Here is a 20,902-nt window from a genome sequence, read left to right as displayed (position 1 = left end):
CATCTTTCACAATGGTGGCAAAGTTGTTACCTTACTACCTATTTTGGCAGTGCTCCTGCTTTAAACTCATCAGTGGCTTTCATCTGCTGAAGCATTCCTCAGCTCATCTAGATCTTGTGACCTGGCTCAGGTCTAGAACTACAGACTCATGTCTTTCCATTCCTTCCCCAACTTTGCCATGGAGTTGTATTCCTCTAATGGAGTCCCTAAGGAGCTCTGGTAGCGCAGTGGTTAAGCGCTTGGCTGCTAACCGTTAAGGTGGGTGGTTCAAACCACCAGCCATACCATGGGAGAAAGATGTAGCAGACTGCTACTGTAAAGATTATAGCCCTGGAAACCCTATGGAACAATTCTTCCCTGTCCTGTAGGGTTGCTATGAGTCAGAATAGATTTGACGGCAAAGGGGAATGGAGTCCCTGCTTGGCCCAAGTGGTTAAGCGCTTGATTACTTGCCAGCAGGTTGGTGGTTTGAATCTATTCAGGGGCACCTCAGAAGACAGGCCTGGTGATCTGCTTCCAAAAGGTCACAGCCTTGACGACTCTATGGAGCAGTTCTAAGTTCTACTCTGTACGCATGGGGTCGCCATTAGTCAGAATCAACCCAAAGGCAAGGAACGACAACAAAGCTTCACTGCCTCCTTTAAGACAATTATATGACAACAAAGCTTCACTGCCTCCTTTAAGACAATTATATTAAAAAATCAACAAGACTGTGTTTTGATAAACATTCTTACCATCAAGTCTTTGTCCAGAGTCTATGCTCTGTGAAGGGTTTAATGACCAGTGTAGCTGACGCTGAAATTCAGCACGGTCTTCAGTATGAATAAGTTCATACACGCTCTGATGTATGACATCAGACTAAATAAAAAAAGGTGAAAGGAAATAAAAGTACTGAATTCAAAAAAGAACAATTTCAAAACTTGTCTAGATTAGTGGATGTTTATTAGTGAAGGTAAATGCACGTCAAATGATTGCCAAAGTTCTCTAGTCATCCAACATAAGAAAAGCTAGAAAAAGAGACCTGGATTATAATTGGTAAGACAAATTGCCATCACTTCCTAACATAAATGCCAAGGTTCAAACAGGTACCTCCCCATTCCTTAAATGCAGCATATTAAGTTCTGCTTGTTTCTTATCCTACCTCTTCCATGAAACCCTTCCTGAATACTCAGCCCTCTTTGACTTCTCTAACTTAATATAGCATACACTATGAATTTTCTTCACTGTTCTCTAATAGTTTTCTTTGTACTAAATTTTCACTCCAAGTAGATTTCCTTAGGGTAAAAGGGATTGTGACTTCAACATGTCTGAATTCCTCCCTGACTTCTTGCCCCTCTGCCATTACTACAGTGTTCAGCTTATAAAATTTGAACCAGTGTTTTTCTAACTTTTTTTTAACTGCAACTCATTGTAAAAGCACACGAACGCGCACATGCGCACACACACACACACAAATGTAAAAAAGTTTCATAAAAACACCTTTATTATGTGTGATGATATTGTGTATCTATATTATTTTACTTTATTAAATTCTAAGCAATTAAAGAAAAAGGTTGATAGTGATCCACTGTATCATCTTCATTACTCACTACCTGGTCATGACTTGCAGTTTTAAAAATGGCACCTTAAACCATCACCCATGCCAGACAGGGATGTTTTCTTAAAGAACAGTCAAGCTATGTGAGAAAAAATAGATTGGAAAATGGCTAACCTCTTTGATTTTCTTAAGTGATATAAATCATAATACCACATCGTAATTAAGATAATTATATAAGTTATCAAGTTCCAAGCAGGCTTTTCTATGGATATTAATATATTTTCTTTAAAATGCAGGAAAAAATGAAATGTAGCCTTTGTGCCAATAGCCACCCTAAGAGCTTAATCTTCTGGCATTTAAACCATCTCTATTCCAACCATTACACAATTGCCAGCATTATCATTTGAAACACAGGTTGGAGCATTAAACATTCTCTTTTGCAAAAATCTTGAGCAGCTTAGACTGTGTATATAAAATAGTCTAAACTTAAGTTCATATAACAGTGTTATATAGCGTTATTCAAACCAGCAGCTTCTGCATCTCCTGCGAGATGGTTACAAATGCAATTTCATGGGCCCAACCCTGATTGGAGCCCTGGTAGGCGTATTGGTTAAGAGCTCAGGCTGCTGACCAAAAGCTCAGCAGTTCAAATCCACTAGCCGCTCCTTAGAAACCCTATGAGGCAGTTCCACTCTGTCCTACAGGGTCATTAATGAGTTGGAATTGACTTGACGGCAACTTTTTTTTTTTTTTTAACCCAAACTGAAGGAGCCCTACAGGTACAGTGGTTAAGGGCTTGGCTGCTAACTGAAAGCTCAGGTTTGAACCCACCAGCTGCTCTTCAGGAAAAAGACGTGGCAGCAGATTCCATAAAGATAAAAAAAAAAAAAAAACAGCCTTGGAAACCCTGTGGGGCTGTTCTGCTCTGTCCTATAGGGACACTAAGAGTCAGAATGGACTTTACTGCAATAGGTTTTGTTTAGTTGGGTTTACTCTGACTGAAACAAAGTCTTTGGGAATGAGGCTTAGAGGTTTTATCAACTTCTACAGGTGATCTTATACACATTACATTTTGAGAACTGCTGGTAGATAAAAATAGCATTCAAGTATACTTACAATCATATCTGATGCTCCTGTTCCTCAAATATGCCAAAAGCTTTACCACTCCATTTATTCGCCATTCATTCAGTAACGCTCAACAAGCCAGGCCCGTTTGCCTTCTCTGAAAACTTCTAGTCTGCTGCTTGCAGTACTTTTATCTTTTCCTTTCTCTGTTCCCTCTTTAGTTGTCCACCTATATGAATCCTATACATTCTTTATGTTAGCTTGAACACTATGTCCTTGAGGAAACCTTTCTATAATCTACATAAATCAAAATTAAAGGTACGGGCTATAGTATTTTGTTTGTACCTTTACACGGCACTCGATTCATTTCATAACTTTCATGTCATTGACTATCCATCAATTATTTGATGGCAAATAGTTTCGTCTGCCCTCCCAACCCTATCTGCGCCTTGCCTGAAACAGTTTCCCATACCCACTGCCGTCGAGTCGATTCCAACTCATAGTGACCCTACCAGACAGAGTGGAACTGCCCTATAGGGTTTCTAAGGAGCCGCTGGAGGATTTGAACTGCCCATCTTCTGGTGAGCAGCCGAAACCAAAAAATCAGCGTGGCGCCACCAGGGCTCCTTCTTACACATAGGAGATGCTTAGTAAGTGAAAGAAGCATAATACCCACGGATCATAGAAACATTTAAAGGAATTACAATGCAGTAAATTACTAATACTAGAAAAATACTGTTCTTTCTACAAATATAATTTTTTCTTTTACAGCATATACATTTGAATTGATACTTTATAAGTATAAACAAAAATTCAACTGTGTCCTTAAGTTATAAAATGCATAAAGAGTAAAAAGTTAATTTTTTAAAAACACTGGTTTCTAATGCTGTAAGAAAAGTAAATTTACCTGCTGAAACCCCAGGTAATCTTGTATAGTAGATGAAGCATAAAAGACCAAAGCATCTACAGTGACGACCAGCACAAATCCATTCAGAGCCTACAGGGGAAAAAGTTATATATTAGTGATGTGACTTAATGATAACACTGCTATTCAAAAATATTTGTCAGATAAGGCTGTTATTTTTGTCTCTGAAAATCTCTTGGAAATAATTAAAATTTTTACACTTCATTAGCACACCACGCAACCTTGGGAATGAGCACTTATTTGTACCTTTCGATTTGGCTCAGGAAAAGCTCACGGCTAAATTTAATGTTCAGTGACAACAGCTTTAATAAAATATTTGTTTCCTCTCATTTCTCATGTTTCAGATTTTGTTTTACATATGCTGTATACATTTTTTAAAACATACACTACACAAACATAATTTACTGTAATCTGCCACACTGCTTTACAGAAGAAGATAGTGTAGAGAGATGCTGGCTGATCCTCAGAGAAGTCTAGATAGGAAAAATCTTTTCTGTGCAAAGACATTTCAAGTGCCAATCCAATTTGAAATTTGAATACTCTCAAAATATTATAAGACATTTAAAAACTTTCCATTGAAAAACATAACACAACATATATGTAATACACATAAATACACATGTAGAACAAATATAAATCACATGAGTCTACTTGAATTTAATGTAATTATCAATATATTTAGATTCAAATCTATCATTTTATTATATGCTTTCTATTTTGTACTTTCCATCTGCACTATGTTTCTTTTTTTCTCCCTTCTTGCTTGCTTTGGGCCAATTTTTTTTTTATCATTCCATTTTCTTTCCTTCTTTTAGTTTTCCCATGCTCTTTGTGGTTATTTAAGTCCAATGTTAATTAATATCTCTACTCTCCTATTGGATAAACAAAAATATCTTAGATTACCTTAAGGTCTGTGGTTATCATATATTAATTCCACAATTACATATTTAAAATGGCACCATTTCCTGCTTAAGTTCAATGTGGTACTTGGACTATTATTTGCTATGACTAATCCCTTCTGATTAATTTTTTTATGTAAATGGAGATACGGTATGGTTTGGTGTAAGAATCACACAGTTTGGAGTCAGACCTGGAAAAGGCTCCTTCCTATCTTTGTCTCTTACGCTATGGCTTTAGTTATTTACCCCTTCAAGCTTCAGTGCCATTTAAAAAACAGGAACTTTATCAGGTAGATCTGATGAATGTATCTCATCTAATTCAGTGCTTGGCACATAGTTGGAGCTCAATTAATGTAAGCTGTCACTATTATGAATTTGTGGAAATAAGTAAATAAGGGTTTACATGAACTTCCTTGGAGAACTATGAACAGTTAAATACACATGAGAGTAACTACTTCACACCAAATAGGACACATACCTGGTACCGGTATTTAAGAGTTAACAAAATACTGTTTCTGTGCTTATGCTGCTCACAGTCTAGTGGATACCCTCATTTTCAGATGACATAATGAAATCCAGTGACAGGCTGCTCCTTTTTCACTCCAATTCCTTTCACTTTCAAGATCCTTAGTCTATATTATACTTGTGAACACTTGATTAGAAAGACAATAGCACCTACTATTAAACAGGCAATTTTTATGCATTCAAAGTGGTTTAATTCTCCCAACAATCCAACAAAGTAGTTACCAAATTCCAGTTTTACAAAAAAGGAGGTAAAGAACTTTAAAGTAACTGTATAGTTACAGAGCTAGGAAAAAGCTGAGTCAAGAGGTAGTCTGGCTCCAAAGCTTATTCACTTAAATCTCATGATACACTCCCTTTACGTGTTATCGATCACTAATTGTTGCATGGCTGTAACTCTTTTAATCCAAACCGGTCTCTAAGGTCCTTGATTGTGGATTGCATATTTTATAATTCACTGGTAATCTCCTCAGGACTAAGAATGATACTGGTACCCACCGGGAACTCAAATATTTAATAATTATTTAACACCTCCAAATTGAATACTATTAAATTTTAGTTGGCAGTAATATTTTATATTCATTGTGGTATTTTTTCATCCCGAAAATATCTTTTTTCCAGGCAATACTATCCACTGATCACATTCATATCATTTTGCAGAGCATCATGCATTTTTAAACAGTGAAACAAATGTAGTGCACTCCTATAAACTCACTGGTGCATGCTAAAAGACAAGGAAATGTTAACTGTCAGAAATAAGATGAAAACTAAAGAAAACAGACATACACTACTTCTCTATGTACCTTAAATGTTCTTAAATACCCTGGAGTACAAGGTAATCATTTATATGGCATTATTATATTAGTAAATTAACAGAAGGAATTAATGCGGTAATTACGTATTAATGAAAGAGATTATTATTTTTGAGTCTTAGTCCCACAGATCTGCCCTACCTATCAGAAAATCATATTGAGCTTCATTAAGTATTTAATGGAAACCCTAGTGGCTCCTTGGAAACTCTATGGGGCAGTTCTCTCTGTCCTATAGGGTCGCTATGAGTAGGAATCGACTCGACGGCACTGGGTTTGGTTTTTTGGTTTTAAGTATTTAATGTAAGAGAAGTAAACTGCAACTGATACTGTTAGGACTTTTAACTGATGTAATTTAAAAATGAAGCTGTAGGACTGTAATAAGCACATTATTAATGGCACCAGACAGAACATGTTTTAAAAATGAAAATAAACATCTGAAGTAAATAATGGTAAAAAGATAAAACATTTTTTATTGATCATTTCTCATATAACAGTTAATTTAAGTGAATAAAATAAATAATTTATTTTATTTTTATTGATGCTGAGAATATACACACCTGAACACAACCAATTCAATAATTTCTATGGGTGCAATTCAATGACACTGATTAGTCTTCGATTGTGCAACCATTCTCACCCTTTTCTAGGCTGTTCCTCCCCAATTAACATTAACTCACTGCCCCCTAAGTTTCCTATCTTTCAAGTTGCTGTTGTCAATTTCATCCCATATAAACAGAACTTAAAAGAGCTCAATGCTCAAGACAGACATTCTTTACTAGTTAAACTAAACTATTTGGTTTTGAGAGGAGTTCGGGGATATTTTTGGTTTAAGGTTTAAAGATTATCTTCCAGAGAAAGATTTCCTGTGACTCCTTAGGTAAAACCAAAGGAAAAGCTTTCTCACCAAAAGTATAAGGTGTGTGGTATACTACACTTCTGGAAACATCTCTATTTACCACATTTCAGTGGTAACTGGTTGAGACTGCATGTTGAACATATAAAGTCAGATGTAATGATGGCAACTGTATATGATGAAGCATGGGAATCTGACAAGATAATCAGGAATGTAAAAAAATCTGGTATTTCTCCTTATTATAGGCACTACATTTACTAAAATTTACCTGTAATAAGAACTCTCCTTCTTGGAAGTTCAGGCCTTCTCTGACTTTTGTTCTACAGTTATCCTGGCCTCCACTTCTGTCAGCTGGGGAGGATTTTAACGCAACTGTGGAAAAAAGGCAAAAAACAGTGATATGGTATGTAGTTTTTAAATAAGCAATTCTAAAAGATTATATTAGAAAATCTCTGTATACCAAACAAACAAACAATTTGGAACAGTAGTATCTACTGGTAATACAATGAACTATGTGAATACCTCCTTTGCCAATTGGACAGTTTCCAATTCTATGCTAATAATGCTGAAGAAGGATCTAATCAAGTTGTCAGCTGATTGTTAAAAATTAATTTTTTATAAGCTCACTACATGAATTTTTGCCATATAACTTAGGCGTTTTAAAGAATTGCATGGCACTGCTATAAACACTCCCTCCATCCCTACCTACTTATTTACAAGAATAAGTTTCCTCAGAATGTATATCTATAAAAAAATAATTTTAACATCAATATATATCTACACATTGATGAGCTAGTGGGGGAGAGGAAAGAATCAACCACCACCTGACGTAGCTCCAAAAAGTTTATAATCTTCTTGTCTACTTTTTTTTGCGGGGGGGGGGGGGAGAAGGGGTTGGGGGAAGCTGTTAGATGTTAGCATACTTAAAATTTATAAATCAACTCAGGGAGAACTGACATCTTTAGTGTTGTTGAATCATCCTATCCAAGAACATGTATGCCTTTCCACTTGTCTTTTTTTTTTTTTTTTTCTTCTAGAGTGTTTTAAAGTTGTCCACAAAAAAGACACGAACATTTCTTCTCATGTTTATTCCTGAGCACTGTCTCTTATAAAGAGCCCTGGTGGCAGTGGTTGAAAGACTGGCTGCTAACGAAAGGGTCGGCAGTTTGAATCCACCAGCAGCTCCTTGGAAACCCTATGGGGCAGTTCTATCCTGTTTTATTGGGTGGCTATGTTTTTTTACTGAGTTGGAATCGACGCTAAGGCAACAGGTTTGGTTTTACTTTGTTTATATCTTATGAGGTGGCTTCTCCTTCATTATATCTTCTAACTGCTTGTGGACTGTATCTATGAAGAAAAGTCTGAAGGGAGGGTCAGACACTTCTATCACTTATTATGCTTACTATTGGAAATAGAATGTTACTAATACAATGTATTTATGATCCGGAAGGCAGCATAATGAAATGGAAATAATAACAGCTACCATTTATTTAGCATTTTGTTAAATACTCACAAACATCTCATTTATAAGCATGTGGATGTTGGTATCTGACAGACTGGGTTCAAATCTCAACTTTGCCGTTTACTAAATGTTTGAGCAATTTGAGCCTGTTGCCTAATATGTGAAGTAGTGATTAAAACAAAAAAAAAAAACAAAAAAGCTCATTCTGCAGGGTTGATATGAAAATAATGAGAATAGATGTGAAGTTCCTGGTATGTAGTGGCTCAAAAGCAGTTCAATAAATGGTAGCTTCAACTATCTGCAGTATTTCCCACAGCCTGTGGACTAATCCTTTCAGACACTATTATAATCTTTCCATTTCTTCTGATCTCTTTTAAATCTAATATTTAAATAAGAAAAGCGGCCATACGAAACTGATTTTGGCATTCCTTTTAATACTTCCTGTTTCACTAAATTTTTATGTGAATTGAATTATCTGGCTTATTTTCTCTCAGTTTGAGCAAAGCATCACATGTCCAATGTTCTCAATGTCTGAACTATATTTTCTGGTAAATCATCACTACTTTCCCCACAGTGTGGGGAAGTGAAATTCAGCATGTGTCTCACCACTAGAACCTTATGAGAAAAATCTTACCTTTGCAGAACTTGAAACATACCACTTTGAAAGAGGCCAAAAGCTTGGCCTGTGAATGTAACAATTTGAAAAGGCCAGAGAACAGACTTCCTTATGACAAAAAATAGTTTGAGCTAAATTAATTGACCTGATAGTTAATGAAGACCAAAGGAAAGGTTTAATCTTCTCTCCTTGAAAGACAGAAGAGAAAATGACCTTTCCTCTCTTTCTAGTTTGTAAGGTTTTTTTTTTTTTTTTTGGCTTGCTTTCTAATGGCTAAATGTACTTGGATGCAACAAAGTCTCACAATGTCAGAGTTAAGTATACTCTGCTCCTTTTCCCAAAGCTCCGGTATGAGGCACAATTTAAGAGTTATACTACATATCCACAGAAGATTGCTGTTAAAAAATAAAATAAAACCCAAATCCTTACATTTCAAAAGAAGCAAAGTAGGCCTAAAAATAGGTAATTTATTTTGTAGATAACATCAGTGTCAAATTTAAAACGTACAATTTAAATCATGTTAAGAATCTTTTCAAGTTAATTGTAATCAATGGAATTGACGTCAGTTCCAACTAGTCACTGGTAACAGAACACAGATAAACATCAAGGCTTAACGGTTTACCACTGTGAAGTTGAGTAAGAAATGAAAGAGATCATCCATCTCAGAGTGATTTATGATTTGTTCCTGGGCTTAGAGTGGGGGTATTAGCCAATGTAATTAGACAGTAGACAGACCCTGCCTTTACATAGAGCATATAAGCTATGGAAATAAAGGCCTAAAAGAGAATGCAAAAAAATATTAAGTACCAAAACAGAATGTAATTAAAAATGGGGATTTGAAGGCAAGAAAGAATAAAAACAAATTCTCTCAAACAACAATGTTTATAACTCTAAATGTTGGAAAGACAGTATTTAGTATGGACAACTATGCTTAGGTAAGAAAAGTGGGGAATGATCACTGGAAGGATCTACCAAAACTAAACAAATAAATATCCCTGTTGCACTCATGTTTAAGTTTAATCACTGGTAAAGGATTTAAGTAAAAATACCATGCAAAGATGAGTCTAGGAAGGGTACACTCCCCTCCCATCTCCAGCTAAAAAAAAAAAAAAATACTAATCCATTTTTTACAAACATATTTAATGCCCATTATGGGTGCGAACCAAAGGGTCAGCAGTTCAAATCCATCAGGCGCTCCTTGGAAACTCTATGGGGCAGTCCTACTCTGTCCTATAGGGTCACTATGAGTTGGAAACAACTTGACAGCACTGGAGCTGGGTACTCTCTATCCAGACATGTAATTTTTACCCTTCCATCACTTTCCCTTTATTTGTCTTATACCTATTACCTCTCCCATTTTAAAATTACTACCTGTACACCCTTTGCCGTCGAGTTGATTCCGACTCATAGTGACCCTATAAGGATGGAGTTAGAACTGCCCCATAGGGTTTCCAAGGAGCAGCTGGTGGATTCGAACTGCCAACCTTTTGGTTAGCAGCTGAACGTTTAACCACTGCATCATTAGTTAACATTACCCTATTCACTGCTTCCTTTTATTAGAAAGCAATGTAAGAAAGTGAGTAAGAAAGTGACGTGAGATACTGTTACAAGTACTATCTCCTACCATCTGTGTGGCCTTCCATAAATTGCTTGGTAATAATATGTGATACTTAACTAAGCATACACTATATGCCAAGCACTTTACCTCTTATTTAATCTTCACAGCAGTCCTATGAGACTGGCAACATTGTCTTTTTAATAGACTAGGAAACTGAGTCCTAGGGAGGTTAAGAAACTTTCCCAAGGTCATAAAGCTTTAAGTGGTAAAGCCTAGATAAAAACCCAGGCGGCCTGACCCTGATTGTGAACTACTATTAACCACCTCCCAGACTTCTCCTACTCTGCTAACCACCTTTAACCTTTAGCTTCCTTGTCTGTAAAATGAGGACGATAACGCCTACTGAAACACATTCTTCTGAGGATTATTAAAATAACACGCAGAGGACCTGGGCAATGCCTGGAATCAATCACTGACAGTCAAGGATAGAATAATCAGTTATATGCTGGGTTTACACACCCTGAAACCATGAAGGCAAGCTTATATAAAAGTGCATACCAGGGTTTAACAGAGTGTTCTCATCTCTAAGGTGGGAGTTTAATAAATACCTGGAAGGACTGCTATGAGGATTATATGATGGGAAAGTAATTCCAAACTATAAATTATTACATAAATTTTAGTATGTTTGCATGCTTAGGACATTTTAAACATTATAGCACTGGAATTAAATATGAGCCAGTTCATATAAACAAAATATCACATCTGATAATAAGTTGCCAGCAGACTTTGCTTCTGGGAAGCATCGCTATACTCTAACCGACCTTTGTTAACTCCTCCACATCTGTGGGATACACTACCCAAAAAAAAACCCCAGTACTGCACCTCCCAAACTGTGAAGGTGTGGCTTTGAGGATAAGATGGAATATTAAGATAATGAACCATCAAAATATTTCAACTATTTCCTCACTGAGAAATCTACGATGTAATCACTCAATAAGAATTTAACTTAATGAATGACAGAATTTAGAGTGTGAATACATTACCCATTATACTTGAGTCAATTCCTACTCACAGCAACCCTATAGGACACAGCAGAACTGCCCCTTAGGGTTTCCAAGGAGTGGCTGGTGGATTTGAACTGCCGACCTTTTGGTTAGCAGACGAGCTCTTAACCACTGTGCCACTAAGGCTCCGTGAATATATTACAGCATTACAAATTATGATACTCCATACCAATTCAAATCTTATTCCCACATGCATCTGAAATATCTCAGTTAGTATTCTGTCAATTCTTGGAGCCTTATTTTTCGCCAACGCCTTCAGTGCACCTGGGACTTCTTCCTGCAGTATTATCGGTTCTTGATCATATGCTGCTTCCTGAAATGACTGAACATCAACCAATTTTTTTTTTTTTTGGTACAGTGACTGTGTATATTCCTTCCATTTTCTTTTGACGCTTCCTGTGTCCTTCAATGTTTGATCCATAAAATCTTACAACGTCACAACTTGAGGCTTGAATTTTTTCTTTAGTTTTTTCAGCTTCAGGAATGCCAAGTGCGTTTCTTTCCTTTTGGTTTTCTAACTCCAGGTCTTCGCACATTTCATTATAATACTTTAGTTTGTCTTCTCAAGCCACCCTTTGAAATCTTTTGTTCAGCTCTTCTACTTCATCATTTCTTTCATTTGCTTTAGGTACTCTACATTCAAGAGCACGTTTCAGAGTCTCTTCTGACATCCATTTTGAATCTTCTTTCTTTCCTGTTTTTTTTTTTAATACCTTTTGCTTTCTCCATGTCTGATGTTCTTGATGTCATCCCACAACTTGCCCAGTCTTCGGTCATCAGTGTTCAATGTGTCAAATCTATTCTTGAGATTTTCTCTAAATTCAGGTGGGATATACTCAAAGTCGTATTTTGGCTCTTGTGGACTTGTTTTAATTTTCTTCAGCTTCAATTTGAACTTGCATACGAGCAACTGATGGTCTGTTATGCAGCTGGCCCCTGGCTTTGTTCTGATTTTATTGAGCTTTTCTACCGTTTCTTTCCATAGATACAGTTTATTTGATTCTTATGTATTCCATTTGGTGAGATCCACGTGTATAGTCGCCATTTATGTTGTTAAAAAGAGGTATTTGCAAGGAACAGGTTGTTGGTTTTGGAAAATTCTATCATGCAATATCCGGCACCATTTCGATCACCAAGGCAGTATTTTGCAACTACTGATCCTCCTTCTTTAACTTCTGCATTCCAATCACCGGTAATTATCAATGCATCTTCACTGCATGTCTGGAAGCTGGTAAAAATCTTCAATTTCTTCATCTTTGGCATGAATGGATGGTGCATAAATTTTAATAATAGTCTTACTAACTGGTCTTCCTTTTAGGTGTATGGATGTTATCCAATCACTGACAGTGTTGCTTTTCATGATAGATCTTGCAATGTTCTTTTTTGACAATGAATGCAGTGCCTTTCCTCTTCATCATTCCCAGCATAGATGACCAGATGACTCTCTGATTCAAAATGGCCATTATCATCCATTTCAGCTCACCAATGCCTAGGATAGTAATCTTTATGTGGTCCATTTCATTTCTGACAACTTCCAATTTTCCTAGATTCATACTAAGTACATTCCATGTTCCAATTATTAATGGATGTTTCCAGCTGTTTCTTCTCATTTTGAGTTGTGCTAGAAGATGAGCACCTCTCGGTGGAAGGCACTCAAAATAAAAAAGGGAAGAGCTGCCTCCTCAAAGCAGAGTCGACCTCAATGACATGGATGGAATAAAGCTTTTGGGACCTTTGTTTGTTGACGGAGTATGACTCAATATGGGAAGAATGTAGTTAATAGAGATCCCAAAATCTCCACAACTAACTAGAATTAGTTTTTGTGTCTCAATTAAAAAAAAAGAAAGAAAGAAACCCATTGCTGTTGAGTCGATTCCAATTCATAGAGAACCTATAGGACAGAGTAGAACTGTTCCACAGGGTTTCCAAGGAGCAGCTTATAGATTCGAACTGCTGTCCTTTTAGTTAGCAACCAAATGGTTAACCACTACACAACTAGGGCTCCTTATTCTCTCTTAATAATAATGGCTACAAATTACAATCTAATAAATCAAGTGGAGAAATCAAAGCAACTTAAAATTCTGGTTACTTATAATTAGGAAATGCTACTTGTTGCCATGAAAGAAGTTTATTAAGATTAAGGTTTAACATAGACAGCCTAATGTGGATTACTTTCTTTTCTAAACTTATTCGCACCTTTATATTGTGATATCATTACCCTGAGAAATCTATAATCCATCTTGAGAAATTGATGTTGCAATCATTTTAGTACCATTTAGTATTATTTATGGTTGCTTTTTTATCATTACTGGCCTCTAATGTAATTATATACTCTGCACTACTTGGATGCTTGATTAAGAGTCCTTTATTTGGTTAGTGTTTCTAACTTTATTTTCATATGAAAACTATGGACAGAGTCTGAAGGCAAATATCACACTATCACACTACAGGTAATCATGATAATAACTCTCCTGTAACTACAGTTAAATAATAAATCATCTTTTTCCATTTAAAACACTATGGCTAAATGAAAATAGTTAACATCAACTCTATACATCCAAGGAAAGGAGTGTTTGTAATTATACCACAATGCATGTTTCTTCTAGAGAAATCTGGAGGCAGAGTTTATGTGAGGATGGATGTATCTTCTACCTCTTTGTTTTGAGCAATGGTAGCGATAAGCCCTGCACAGAAACTATAAAAAAAAAAAAACTGTAGCACTACATAAATAAAACTAAATCAAATCAAACTGTGAAGAAAATACTTATTTCACATGGGTATATATCTTAATGATTAAAAATGTCCCACAATAATTTTTAGTTTCTCTGATTCACAGGAAATAAATATCAAAGTATTGAAATAGATGTACAATGGGAATAGTTTCTGAGAAAATTATGAGCTGAGCTGTCTGAGGAGAAATACGGAAAGAAAAAACCCTCTTGTTTTATGGAGTTGCTAAAAGTTAGCCTATCAGTTTTCATAAGAAAAAGAATACTACCTAAGAGTATATGGTTATCAGCGTATAACAAATACTTGCCATTTCCACAGAGTACAGCTTTCAAGGTTTTTTTTTTTTAAATAGTGACAGGCTTTTACTTACTATTTACATATCAGTTATATGCAATAATTCCATTAGCAGGTCACAGGTAGGTAGCTGGCCAGATTTAAGGATACCTCCTACAACCACAACCCAGTTCATGTAAAGTTAACAAGCATAGAAAGCTTAGAACCATAATTGTATCCAACAACAGCAACAGGTTAGGAATTTCCAAAATAACTTATATTAAATAAAACAAATTACAATTTTAGATACTGATTCCTTTAATTTCCTTCTGAACATCAAAAGTTTTCTGGTATAACAACTAGTTACAGTGTAATAATGTAAGAATCCAAAGTCAAACAGGAATGCAATACGTCAACACTGAAAAAAAAAGGATTGTATCAGGCTTTAAGATCATAGAAATCGAGTCACAAGATAACTGAATTGTTCCGTTACTGTGTGTTCATAAGAAGGGTAAAGATGTTTTGTCTATATTGTTGCACAAGCTTCCTAGCCTTGTTTCAATTTCTACGGTACAAAAGAGTTATCTGTAAATAAATTAAAGTATCTCCTTCTCTCTTGGCAGGAAAAGTAAAATTCTATTTCCACACTGACATGAGCATAAATGAAAGCAAAGTTACCATTTCTTTTAAATAAAATTTAGCCAACCACAAAAACTTTCATAAAAAATTAGAAAGGGTTAATACAGTATTAGATATAAGGAAAACATTCCCAGTTTAGTTTAGTCTGATATGGATGAGTATTTACAAATAATTTCAAAATAAAATATATTAAGTATACCAAAGAAGTTTCTTCTACATCCCGGGGGTAAAAGATACACGTTTCACTTCAATACATGAGGTTTTCTGTTGTAAATAAAGTTTTCTTCTTTTGGTAGAGAGAACGAAGGAAGAAACTGAAACTAAAGAAAGCTATGTTAACCTCTGAGTTTCCAGAAAATAGAGATTAGGTATACATAGTTCAGTACCTTACGATGTACTGACAGACTTTTTTTCCTGCCAAACAAATTTCTATTTGCCTAGGCAAAATAAAAGTAAATTTAGTTTCTTTTAAAATGTGAATGTTAGTATTTTACATCTTTATAACTACAGGGTGAATAAATGGTGGTTACTGTCTTTTTCACAAGTAAAAACCATCATTTTAAAGCTGAAAAAGTCCTTAAAATTCAGGTCTGTTCCAAGCCTCTATAACGTAAAAACTGGTTTTCAAAACTGTTACTTAATATTCTTAGAGTTGCACGTTTAGTTATGTGTAATTCTACCATAACTACACATTAGCTCTCTGAATTCACGGAATCAAAAAGAACAGTTAATTTACCTGTCTTTTCAGCAGGAATGAGTTGCACTTGCTTTACACAGGTACAAATGTGGAATTCAAACTGTACTTTGAGAAGCAGAATTTAGATAACCAATTAGAGCAGTGGCTCTCAAACTTAAGCAGACAATAGTATCACCTAGAGGGCTTATTAACTTTAACTAACACACAATGCTGGAACTCAGCTTCCGGAGTTGTGATTCAGGTGTAGTAGTTAAGGGCTTAGTTGCTAACCAAAAGGTTGGCAGTTCAAATCTACAAGCCGCTCCTTGGAAACCCTATGGGGCAGTTCTACTGTCCTATAGTGTCGCTATGAATTGGAATCGACTGGACAGCACCTAACAACATGTCTAGGGCAGGGCTTTACATCTGCACGGCCAACAAGTTCTCACACGATGCCGAGGACCAGGTGCTACATTTGAGAACCACTGACATATAGCATCAGGATTTGGGGAATAACTTAGAAATGTTCTAGATCTAATTCTCTCGTATTTTCTAAAATCATCATTCTCATGCTTTAAAAGGGTGTACCTGTTAATATGAATGTTTTCAGTAGGTTATAATTCTAACCCTAATCATATAAAGAAGAAAACTGAAGCACATCATTTAAAACTGATACAGGGCAATGACCAAAAAAAATCCTGTATGTATACAAATGCAACATATACCACACTACGCCCACAATTTATCTCCTCACCAAAGTAAGTTCTGCCCACGTTTCCCTAAGTGTCTACATTTGAATGTATGCCACTTCTGATAAAAGAAAACAACATGAGGGAATGATTTCATATTATGCCAAAAATCTGCAATGTTTATTAACAAATTTCCTTCTCCAAATCAAAATACAAAATTAATTCAGCGAAAGAATTCTCAACTGATATTAATACCAGATCCCTTAAAGGTCCCTATGCATATCAGAAACAAACAGAAAAAAAAGTTCTTGATTAAAACAAGTAAAATGTCAGTATTCTGCTAGAAAATAATTATAGTTTATATAACAATTTTAAACATAAAATGTACTTCACAGATTTCTTATTTTCAGGTTTAATCCACTACCAATCTATCCGGATAAGCAAGCATACCCATTGCCCATGCTGAGAAGATGAAGAACAGTGTTAAAGGTCTTAACTAAGGCCACAAAATTGGTTATCCAAACTAGCGTCCATTTCTCCTGTCTACCAGTACTCTCATTACCGAACACGACCCCCCTCTACTATGCTGCGATATGGAGACGAAATGCTGCCTATAAAACACAGAAACTAAGCCTGTAACTAGATATATCAAGAATCCAGCTGACAGAAAAATATTCTGTAAATCACGAATTCCAGTCTAGACTAAACAGAGAAAATTCTATACTGACAATTTTAAGATCGTTAAGTTGACCAATCTAATTGATTGCTTGTCTCCAACTCAGTCTCCCACTACTAAGACCTGGGTGGCTTTATGGCTTCCCTGGTGGCATAGTGGCTAAGTGCTAGGGCTGTTAACCAAAGGGTCAGCAGTTCAAATCCACCAGGTGCTCCTTGGAAACTCTATGGGGCAGTTCTACTCTGTCCTATACAGTCGTTATGAGTCGGAATCGACTCGATGGCACTGGGTTATGGACAACCAGAGCCCTGGTGGTGCAGTGGTTAAAGCTCTTGGCTGCTAAGTGAAAAGTCGGCAGTTCGAACCCACCAGCTACTCTGTGGGAGCAAGATGTGGCAGTCTGCTTCTGTAAAGATTTACACCCTTGGAAACACTATGGGGAAGTTCTACTCTATCCTATTGGGTTGCTATGAGTCAGAATAGACTTGATGGCAATGGGTTTGAGTTTTACAGGTTTATGGACAACCAAGGACCAGAAATTCTCTTCTTTAGTGCAGTGTAGCAAATTACTATAATACAGCCCTTCTAGCCATGGTCTTGTGACTCCCACAAAATGACTGGGTGGGGCTATGCAAATAAGTACAAATAAGATACTTGTGGTACAACAAGGGAACTGCAGAGCCTGCTAATAATGCAAATAAGGTGCACGGAACCCTTGTGGGGTGGGACAATGCCAATACAATGTACAGAATCCTAACAAGGGGATTGGTCAGTTTTGCCATTCTGCTAGGATTAAAGGGAACCAGTCCCAGAAGCGGAGAAGGGGACTACACTACAACCATGAAGAGGAGCCAGGAGCAGAGCGCATCCTTTGGACCCAGGGTCCCTGTGCTGAGAACCTCCTAGACCCAGGAAAGAGACAAAGCAGTAACACTGTAGGGGTGGCAGCAGTTTGAGACAGCAGGAACCAGAAGATTAGCGTCGTGGGCTTCCCAGCCCATGGAGTAAGGCAGCTCTAGTGGGCTTCCTGGCCAACAGACTTTAGGCAGGAGGCTTGCTAGTGGCCTGGGGTACCTCCAGGCACTTATCAGCGTAACTAAAGAACTTTGTAACACTTGTTTGAGCAGGGCAGAGGCCAGGACCGAGAGGAATCTGTCCTGAGAGGGCCAAGAGGAGCCTATCCTTAGGGGGCGTGCACGGCAGAGAGAAGGGCCCGCTTGCCTACATGGCCAAGAGGAAGTAAGAGAGCTGTCCTGCACTGAAGAAGCAAGAGATGTGCGCTTCACTTTGGGGGAAGCCTTCTAGACTTTGCCTACATGCTTCCTGATCCTGAGTTGCAGCCTGTTAATCCCGATCCCGAGTTGAACCAGTTACATCCCTAATAAACCCCTTCACTGTGAGTACAGTCTGTGAGGTCTGTGCAGCCACTGCAGTGAATTATCAAACCCAGCAGAGAGGTAGAGAGTGCCACGGGAGGGGCAGCTGGTGTCAGAACTGGTATAGAGGTTAGAGGGGGGAGGATGTTTGGCCTCCATCTCACAGGAATCAGCCTTGGCTGATGCTGATCTTGATTCTCTCTCCTCTCCCTGAAGTTAGACAAGGTTTGATGGCACTCCGCCATTTTACGCTAGTGTTATTACTTTTGTATGGACTTGAATTTCATTTCAGTTTACATTTCTGTGAACAATTTTCTCTTTGTTCTTCTAATTTAAGAACTTTCAACACCAAATGAAGGTATCTCTAAATGAAACTTATGATCATTTTAGCATAGTTTTATATTGAATAAAGTTGCTTTCTTTCACCTCCACCCATCCTTAAAAGTACCTTAACTTCCCAACTTTGGTGTTTTTCCCCTTTCTCTACAAGCTCTCCCTGGAATATTTTATTCACTCCCAAGGATTAAAATATTACTCCATCTATATTACAAAGACTTCAACATCTAAATCTCTAGCTATGAGCAAATAAATGAGTTTGAGATGCTGATTAAAGGATTCATCAAAAAGTGAAAAGACTGAAATGCAGGACTTGAAAAGAACACATAAACGTTACTTAATAAAAATGATTAGTGGCAATATACCTGTTTCTTTACAGACTTTGATGTGATTAGTTTGTTTTATATCACATGGGAAGTTCTACTCTATCACATGATTATTTTAATTTACTATCATGTCGCAAGCACCTAATTCGTTAACCAGATTACAAAGCCTCAAGAAGAGATTTACAAGTCTGTATTTAAAAATTTAAAAAAGGAAAAAATTCTGAAAGTTGAATGGCTTTAATATTACTCCAATTATTTTCCTTAAAATAAGAAAAAGTCAAAAAAAAAAAAAAAGCTAAAGGTATAAATTGATGACTAACTGGATCCATTCCTTGCCAAGCAATTAAGGATCCTAGTGCCATGTAACACTAGGTAATGATTTAAAAAATATATAATAATAACGGATGCAATGAGTTTAGATTCAGTATCAATCTCCAATATTTGTCATTGTATTTTTTAAATATTTGTCAAAGGAAACTGAAACACTCAGATATGAAAGTGTTCTATATAAAACTATATCATAAAATATTACACATATTCATATAATCTAATGAATCTTATATTGGAAGCTGAGATATCTGATGAAAGGAGAGATTAAATTCTTGATCCAAGTAGATAATATTATTAAATTTAAAAGCCAGGATTTGAAAGCCTCTTTACTCTGACTCAAGAAGGATGTTCTATTCTTTTTATTTACCTATGTTTAAATTTGGATGCATGTTACTATATAAAGTCCATAAAATAAAATTTAAAAGACATTCTAGGTTTATATAGCTTTACTTAAGGAAGGTATCATGACTGTTATAATAAGGGTTTTCTGTTTAGAATACGAATTCTGGAAAAAAGAATACTTATCTTCAGGCACCTCTGTAGTTTGATATAAACTATGTTGAGAGGAAAAAAATTGCGCTTTAAAATGTTTAATTGCCAACATCAAACAATAGGAATTTTTTATTTTTTTGCTCGGTTATTTTCTAAAAACAAAAGAGATTCTACAGAGTTACGTCAAAGATACAATTTAGAGAACTCTTTAAAAATAAGTTAAAAAAAAAGATAAAAGCAGAGGAGGAAGAGAAGGCAACACAGAAGAGCGATGTTATTAAGGAAATTAAGTAGAACTTACACATCACCTACTATTGCTATTAATCTATTATTACTCTTAAAGCATGTCAAAATGTGTCTTTTATGCAGAATACCCAGAATAAAATATTTCCTTTTTATCTATTTTTTAATCTGTAAGATTTACCAAGTCAGTGATTTTTTTTTTTTTTTTTTTGACCAGAAAAAAAGTAACAGGATTGCCAGGTCGCTGGTACTCAAAAAGTACATTCAGCAAAGATGACAAGGACTGGTGACCAAGGAACACGATAATAAATGTGAAAGAATGGCAAAGGAGCAAAGAGTATAGCTAAAGAACTCAGGGCAGTACTGAAAAGACTGAAACGATTACAGTTGATGCTAGCTGGTTCAAAAAAGCTATGCATAGCTTTGACATTGAGCCCTTAAATACTTTTACACACTGCACCGTATGATACAGCTAATAAGAGACCTCTGTTATAATTCAATAAGGCAAATATTTCTTGCAGCTGTGTATTTATAGATACTGAATAAAATAATAGAAAGAACCAATAATAATAACTGGCTATTAACAGAAAGATGATTATCTGGAAATAGCAAAATATTGTTAACATCTTAAACCAAGCCCTAGAAACATATTTTCTAAACATTATATAGAATATTAAGCATGAATTTTATATTGTTTTCCAGATGTAAGTTACTGAAATTAATGCAATAAATATTTATTCAATGCCTACTATGGAGAAGGCTTTGAATTAGGTGCTTGTGACATGGTAGTAAATTAAAATAAT

The 20,902-nt window shown here is 36.1% G+C and overlaps 1 protein-coding gene across 1 annotated transcript in view; it reads right to left on the bottom strand.

Annotated features, from left to right (window-relative positions):
• Nucleotides 1-20,902, bottom strand: part of AHR (aryl hydrocarbon receptor) — a 50,020-nt gene that overhangs the window by 13,127 nt on the left and 15,991 nt on the right. The window contains exons 3-5 of the mRNA XM_049893270.1: nucleotides 6,882-6,985; nucleotides 3,510-3,599; nucleotides 735-858 (exon numbers count right to left, since the gene is read on the bottom strand). Of these exons, the coding sequence (XP_049749227.1) occupies nucleotides 735-858; nucleotides 3,510-3,599; nucleotides 6,882-6,985 (318 nt within the window). The remainder of the gene's footprint in view (nucleotides 1-734; nucleotides 859-3,509; nucleotides 3,600-6,881; nucleotides 6,986-20,902) is intronic.

The sequence above is a fragment of the Elephas maximus genome, chromosome 8 (assembly GCF_024166365.1).
Source record: "Elephas maximus indicus isolate mEleMax1 chromosome 8, mEleMax1 primary haplotype, whole genome shotgun sequence".
NCBI classification, from domain to species: Eukaryota; Metazoa; Chordata; class Mammalia; order Proboscidea; family Elephantidae; genus Elephas; species Elephas maximus.
The sequence above is the reverse complement of the archived record's forward strand: the minus strand, read 5'-3'. Positions and strand labels throughout refer to the sequence as shown.